The 7,938-nt window shown below is 44.7% G+C and overlaps 2 protein-coding genes across 8 annotated transcripts in view; one reads left to right on the forward strand and one right to left on the reverse strand.

Annotated features, from left to right (window-relative positions):
• The window catches only part of ASB5 (ankyrin repeat and SOCS box containing 5), a 66,475-nt gene extending 65,737 nt beyond the window's left edge, over window positions 1-738 (reverse strand). Inside the window, exon 1 of one of the 2 annotated variants that reach the window (XM_005304175.5) lies at window positions 408-738. In XM_005304175.5, the coding sequence (XP_005304232.1) occupies window positions 408-603 (196 nt within the window). In that variant the 5' untranslated portion in view covers window positions 604-738. The remainder of the gene's footprint in view (window positions 1-407) is intronic. The other variant, XM_042842088.2, reaches the window with a different exon arrangement.
• Window positions 1-6,966, forward strand: part of LOC101939581 (myb/SANT-like DNA-binding domain-containing protein 2) — an 88,069-nt gene extending 81,103 nt beyond the window's left edge. For 4 of the 6 annotated variants that reach the window (XR_010601433.1, XR_010601434.1, XR_006172578.2 and 1 more), the window contains one exon: window positions 4,439-6,966. The gene's annotated coding sequence lies outside the window, so the exon portion shown is untranslated. The remainder of the gene's footprint in view (window positions 1-4,438) is intronic. The other 2 variants (XR_010601431.1, XR_010601432.1) reach the window with 1 other exon arrangement.
• Window positions 6,967-7,938: the final 972 nt, after the last annotated feature.

Consider the following 7,938-nt stretch of genomic DNA (forward strand, 5'->3'; position numbering starts at 1 on the left):
TCACATTAATCTACAACTTATAAACCATGTTTTCTAATAGATATGTTTCTCTGGAGCTTTCCTCCTTATACATTTTTTGTTATAAACTATATCAAAGATATAAAGAGAGCTAACAATTAGATTTTCTGATCATAATAGAACAGATTCTGCTACCCATACTCATAATGTGTGGAGCTTTTCATGGAGAAAAATTCTACTTAAGGTAAAGATGGAAGAATATGGCCCAGTATAAACAAACTAATACTGTTGTAATACGAGCTATCTTATGTTGCGGGGGGGGGGAGGGAATCACACACAACTTGGCTTAATGGAAATATTTTTTTAAATCACGAGCAGTTAAATAATTAACTACAACAAGAATAAACCAATGGCAGTAAACTAAGATACAGCAATAAGTACACACATACCTTGCCCTTGAGGAATTCCATAAAATTCATCAGCTATCCTTGCTGCTTCCTTACGGTTCCCTTTTACAATGTAGAAGTGACTGAGGATGGCAAGGCTGATTTTCACAAAAAGTTTAAAACAAAAAAGTGAAAGTATAGTAAAGTAGACATTGGATAGTTGCTGGGCAAAAGGGCGATTTTCCTCTATGACAGTCATTGCTGCACCAGAGTGTTTGTCAGTGTTTCGGTACAATTCTCAAATGTGTTGATAAGATCATATGGCTCCAGTTAGGCACTCCTCAGTGCCAGGAACAGCTGGTCCCGAGGAAAGAAAATATCAGCTGGTCATGATGCTTGCTGCTCAAAATATGAGGATTATTTATACTGTACATAGTATTGAGTTCACTACAGCTCGTGCTGACCTGATGGTATTCAACTGGAGCGGAATATCCACAAATACAGTTTCTGAAATTCACAGTTTCCAAGATTCTTCCATTTAAAAGGTCTATTTCGTTCCAGAATTTGCATTTTTATTTGTCTAGTTATTTCTATTTTTACTTATTAAAAAACACTGTCAAAAATATTATTTTAAGATTCTTTTGTTACTCAGTGTTGCCAACACAAGCTTTTTGTATCCTTGAATATGAAATCAATTTCCCCCCAGATATGTTCTCTCTTTTCCTCATGTACATTTATTTATTATTGTTAGATTTCTAGGACATTAGACTGCTGCCATAGGTTTTTCTAACAAAAACATATCCTAACAGTAAAGCATTTTTTCTGAAATACATGGATTTTGCAAACAGATAAGAAAATGAAAAGTAGAATAAATTTGGGCCATACCAGTTTAGTGTCTCTTTAATTCAGGAATGACAGGAATAGTGACATGCTGCTCCAAAGTACCTGCTATGCATCTAGTATGTATGGTTTACATAACTGTTAACTGAAATAATATCAAATAGCTGACAGGAGAAACAAATCCCACGTTGCTTTTGTGGTTAGATCTTTTGCACAGAATATTTAAAAATTCACAGGGACAAAACCCCAGTAAATATACTATAGGGAATAATTCTGCACTGGCAGAGAGAGAAACTAGATGAGCTAATAAGTCTTTTCTATCTCTAATGTCTATGATACACATTTTTATTATGCTGTACCATGTTATTTTATATCGATGATGTGGCAAATTTACATCTTGACCTGTTTTAACACATTCCTTACATTCTTCAGAGAACTGATTTGCTCATATACTGTAAACCCATTACTCACACTGATCAGCAGTTCCATTAGTGTGAGTAACTGCTCACGAGAAGCAATGACTTCACAATATGAGACAAACTGAAGAGCAGCAGGATAGTTCAAGATTTTTCTGAGAGACACAATCCAAAAATAACATACGAGGACAGAACAGCTGAGGATCTCACCCTACTTTCTCTTTGTAAATTTTTGAATAAAAAATGAATTAATATCTTGAAATGTGGTATGAAATTATCAACCCAAATATATACTGTAACTTCCTACTCTTTCAGAAATTTTAACAAAGGCCTTTTGTTAAAGATATCAGGTCAGGTTACTCCTTTAATTTGCTCTAATTTGATGCACATAATATGGAGAGACTAATACCACTGACTGGAATCTGTCACACTGTAGTATGTGTGAACTTCCTCATATGATCTGCCAAGCTATATTAATCTTAAAACTGAAACACCCTGTCTATTCCATTCCTGGCTCTTTTTCACAACACTTACAAATCATGCAGAATTCTGTATGAATTTTAGAATGGTGGCAAATGTAGGGGAGGGACTAATGGCATGATCCAAAGCCCACTCAATTCAGTGTAGAGACCCCCACTGACTTCAGTGACCTTTGGATCAGGCCCTTCGGCAGAACCACCAAACACATTGTCACGTGCAATTCAAAATAGGATTTCAATGCATATTTCCAGACGAAAAATGGCAAAATAATGTATCTACCGTACTACCTAGCTCCCGGACTAAGTTGTTAAAGTGAAAAGTGTAGTGGCTTCTGAAATAGGGTTGCCAATTTTCTAATGGCAGAAAACCAAATGCATTTGCCCCACCCCTTCCCTGAGGCCCCGCCCATGTCCTGCTCCTTCTCTGAGGCCCCACCCCTGCTCACTCCATCCCCCCACGACCATCACTCACTCTCCCCCACCCTCACTCACTTGCTCATTTTCACTGGGCTGGGGCAGTGTGATGGGATGTGGGAGGAGGTGAGGGCTCCGGCTGGGGGTGCCGGCTCTGGGGTGGGACCGGGGATGAAGGGAGTGGAGTGCAGGAGGGGGCTCCAGGTTGAGGCAGGGGGTTGGGGAATGGGGGGGATATGGGCTCTAGGTTGGGGTGTCCCTCCAACTCCTAGGCAGAGGCACGGCCAGGAGGCTCTGCACGCTGCCCCTGCCCCCAGGCGCCACCCCCCGCAGGTCCCATTGGCCATGGTTCCCGGCCAATGGGATCTGTAGAGCCAGCGCTCCAGATGGGGGCAGCGCGTGGAGCCCCTGTGGCTGCCCCCGAGCCGGAGGGACATGCTGGCCGCTTCCCGGGAGCTGCGCGGAGCCGGGCAGGGATCCTGTTAGCTGTGCTGTGCCGCTAACCAGACTTTTAACTGCCCAGTCAGTGGTTCTGACCGGAGCCACCAGGGTCCCTTTTTGACCGGGTTTTCCTGTCGAAAACTGGACACCTGGCAACCCTATTCTGAAATCTCATGTGTGAAGAAACCTCTGTGGAAAGAGGGGAGGGAGGAGAATGTCTGTTTGAGAATAAATATCAAGCCCTTTCTCTGCATGTGCTTTTAATTTTATCTTAAAGAGAGCAGAGTTTTATGTTTTTTTCTGAAGAAATTTGAATGTATGCAAAAAATCACAGGAATAATTAGAGAAAGCAATGTACAAATAGTGCATTTTATATAGAAAATTATACTCTGAAAATATACTTCAGTTTCTTCTTAAAGTTTGTTCATAAACATTTCAGCAACCAGCTAGCATAAGTATTGCGTTCCTAATAATATAGTGAGAAGTATCGGTAAGTATTTGGGAAACTGCCAGATGAAAATCCCTCTTTATATTTGGCATATTGTTATCTGACACTGAATTGAAGTGGCATGTTTTCCATAGGGATAAATGTGCACTATGTTCCTAACCACAGCTGCCAATTTCCGCTTCAATCATTAAGAAACAGAAATTATATTTTCCTTAATTATACATCCAGTGTTTGATGTTTCATACTCTCCTCCTCACCTTTTCATAGTGTTAGAAAGAATGTATTCAATCAGATAATTAGTACTTATCAGTAAGGCTGTGAGTCTGTCACGGATTCTGTGACTTTCTGTGACCTCCGTGACTTCTGCAACGGCTGCTGCTGGCTCAGGGGTTGCCCGAGCTGGGCAACCCCTGGGCCAGCAGCAGCGGTTTGTGGGAGGGAGGTGTGTAGGAGGGAGCTCAGGGCTAGGGGCAGGGGGTTGGAGGGGCACTTACCTAGGGGTAGGGGGCTCCCCAGCTCCACTAGCATGCCCCCCCTGCAGCTCCTAGGCAGTGGAGGGACCAGGCTGGGTCTCCACGCCGCATGCTGCCTGCGCCCGCAGGCCCCACCCCCAGCTCCCATTGGCTGCGGTTACCAATCAATGGGAACTGTGGCAGCCGGCGCTTGTGGCAGGAGCAGTGGAGCCCCTGCCCTGACCCCTGCCTCCACTGCCTAGGAGCTGCAGGGACGTGAAGCCAGATAGGAAGTCCCACCAACCCCGCCAAACCCCCGCCCCTCAGCACCAGTGAGGGTCCTGGGTCACCTCCCCCAGCACCCGCGGTGCCCCCAGACCACCACCCCCCAGAGCACCTGCAGTCCCCCACCCAAGTTTTAGTCAGGGAGGGTATTTGGGTAAAAGTCATGGACAGGTCACGGGTCCGTGAATTTTGGTTTATGGCCCATGACCTGTCCATGACTTTTACTAAAAATACCCATGACTAAAACATAGCCTTACTTATCAGTGATTAATCATTTCAATGTTTTGAAGCACTTCTGTTTTTCCAATTCTCCATTCAGAACAATGAAGAAACACAATTTGCTGATGAAGAGGATCATTTTCCTCCTGGTGGAGCTTTTCACTTTACACTATAAAGTTGCACCCCATGTGTACTCTTTATCATCCCAACTTCTCCCTAATTTCAAGCTATACAAAAAAAACCAGAGTATTCTGTTAATAAGCAAAAACCCAACCCCAATTGCTACTAACTTTAGATGGAGCTAGCAGTGACATCTATAGTTAAAGTTGCCTAACACTTTCCATTATAACACCCTGTTTACAGGTGCTTGTAACTTTTCCAAATTTAAACTGTTGGATTGGAATTTTCCATGCTGGATGTCTGCCTCAGATTAAATTTTTTGTGACAGTCTCAGCAAAAGTAGCTTAGCCCATTCCAAGAATAAGGTTAGGGAAAAGACAATGTTTTGCCCATGTTAAAAAAATTCTTACAATTGTTTCAGTGAGAAGCTCTACCACCTCCTTGCTTTAGAGCAGGGACTTGCAATTTGGCAGGAGATTGCCCTAGTGTCAGGGATGTGCCTTTTGCTCTCTCCATATATATTATGTAAAAATCCAGCTCAATTTATATGCCTCAGAGATGTAGTTCACACATGCTCTGTAGAGGTTTGTTATAGGCTGGCAGCATTACTTGCTGAAGATTTTGTCTGCACTGAACATGTTCCGCCCGCACCCCGTCCCCCTCCCCGCAACGCCTACATACTAGCTGGACTGAACATACTCCAACTGCATAGAACACCTAAACTTGCTCCAACCCAGAGCTGCTGGGGCTAAGAAGAACTTTCGCTGCAATTGCTTCTCTTGGCTATCAAGGTCTGCTGTGGCAGCCGGTACCAGAACTGAGAGGATGGAGACAGTCTCTTTTAAGCTTTCAGTGCTCCCTCTCCTGGTGTCCTGGCTGTATGGTGGAAGGGGTAACAGTCTGACTTGAAAAAATAGGATACGATAGGAGCAGAGAGTGACAGATACTTGGAGGATAGGTGTAGAGAGGGACAGAGACTGGGACAAGAATCAGAGGATTGGAAGCAAAAGCCTAGGGTGACAAGAACAGGCACTGCAGAGGAGGAAATGAACAGGAGCTGGGGGAGAGAGATAGGAACAGGACAGGGATAGGCTCAGGGCAGGAATGGAAAGATCTGTGACCACTAGACCACCTCCTCTACAGAATTTGGAACTGAACTAAGGTGATCAGACAGCAAGTGTGAAAAATTGGGACAGGGGGTAGGAGGTAATAGGCACCTATATAAGACAAAGCCTCAAATATCAGGACTGTCCCTAAAAAATCATGACACCTGGTCACCCTAAACTGAATCAGGATTCATTAATCTAAACATTCCTTTTCTGTCTAGCAAATAGCTGTGAGTCACAGAGATACCCACTACCAAAATAAGTCTCATCTCCCTCTAGTCCTCCCAGATACTCTGTTAGTTCCGGTGGTAGATCTGTGTAGCAGATCCTACTGATGAATCATGTGGAAGTAAATATGATTCCATATGATAGAATTCTTTTTAGTTTACTTTTCAAAAATTTAGTCTTTTTAAATGTAATTTCCTATGTTAAAATAATATAAAGGTGCAAAGTCAAGTGTTCAAAACTTAGGAAATGCTAGAATTAAGGTTGCCTTTACAACCTTAATTTGTCCCCCTTGTGCATATGTACTCTGCCTCATTCAGAGTACAGGATGGACTGTGTTCCAGCAATGAATCAAAGTTTTGGAGTTAATGAGGGTTTGATGGTACCTCCCATAAGGCTCTATGGAAATATGCTTAGAATGTGTTTTATGCTACATATGCCATGTAACATATCTCTGTAAAGGTTATGATCTACTGAATGTATTAATACTATTTGCATGCATGTATCATTTTTGTATTCGATGTTATGAATGTTGGCTGTGTACTGACTTGATTTCTAAATAACCTTAGTAGAGCATTTGGTCAGTTCCTGGAGAAAGGAATGTTGAAATTACGTACCTAATCAAGAAACACTTAAAGGACAATGGATCTTGGAATGCTCCAATCCACATAAGAAGTCTACTTGAGGACGTTCAAGGTAGCATGTGAACAATGAATGCTACCTGTAAAGACTGTGAGTCATGCATGGACATGTGACTTGCCCAGGTGACTCCAGAACTCCATCTTGGAGCTGGACTTTGCATAGGAGTGAAGAGGGGGGTCTCCACCCACAAAAGAAAGTCTATTTAAACCCGTGGGAGACCCCTCCATTTTGTCTTCAGCTGGCTAAAGAAGGAGCCTCTCCACCCCCCAGGATACTTGAAGGAAACTGGAACAAAGGACAGTAACTACAGGGGGTGTGAGTGATTGCTGGACCCAGGCTAAAAGAAGATTAGTCTGTAAAAGGGAGCATTCTGGAACTGGTGAGGATCTTATCTGTATTTAGTTTGATTAGACATAGATTTGCGCATTTTATTTTATTTTGCTTGGTGACTTACTTTGTTCTGTCTGTTACTACTTGGAACCACTTAAATCCTACTTTCTGTATTTAATAAAATCACTTTTTACTTATTAATTAACTCAGATTATGTATTAATACCTGGGGGAGCAAACTACTGTGCATATCTCTCTATCAGTGTTATAGAGGGCGAACAATTTATGAATTTACCCTGCATAAGCTTTATACAGGGTAAAACGGATTTCTTTGGGTTTTAAAATGGGTTATAATATCACCTAATCTCACAGAGATTGTTTTGGTGATAACTTTATTAATGTCTGGCCATAGAACAGTGTCACCAACAGATCGATCATGATTGACTGGTCAATCCTAGAGAATCTCCCAGTTGATCGCAATCTCCGGTAGTGTAGCGGGGCTGCTGCTAAGGCAGGCTTCCTGCCTGCCCTGGCCCCACATCGCTCCCGGAAGCAACCAGCACAGCCCTGGGGGCGGGGAGGGGGGGCAGGGGTTGCCCTCTGCGCACTGCTCCTGCCTGCAAGCACCACCCCCGAAGTGCCCATTGGCTGGGAACGGGGAACTGTGGCCAATGGGAGCTGTGGGGGTGGTGCTTGCAGAGAGGAGCAGCGTGCAGAGCCATGTGCCTCCCCCCCAGGGGCGCGTTGGCCCCTTCTGGGAGCGGCATGGGGCTGTGCCTTAGCCTCGTTGCACCGCCGACTGGGAGCCACCCAAGGTACATGCCGCCTGGCGGGAAGCAGCACCCCAACCCCCAGCCCTGAGCCCCCTCCCAGAGCCAGCACCCCTACCCCAGCCCTGAGCCCCCTCCCATAGCTAGCACCCCATATCCCCTCCTGCACCCCGAACCCCCTCTTTCACCCCAAGCCCCAGCCCTGAGCCCCCTCCCAGAGCCAGCACCATGCACCCCCTCCTGCACCCCAACATTCTGCCATAGCCTGGAGCCCCCTCCTGCACCCAAACTCCCTTCCAGAGCCCACACCCGCTTCTGCACCCCAACAATGTGCCCCAGCCTGGAGCCTCCTCCTGCACCCAAACTCCCTCCCAGAACTTGCACCCCAACCCTTTGTCCCAGACCTGG

The sequence above is a fragment of the Chrysemys picta genome, chromosome 5 (genome assembly GCF_011386835.1).
Source record: "Chrysemys picta bellii isolate R12L10 chromosome 5, ASM1138683v2, whole genome shotgun sequence".
Classification (NCBI taxonomy): domain Eukaryota; kingdom Metazoa; phylum Chordata; order Testudines; family Emydidae; genus Chrysemys; species Chrysemys picta.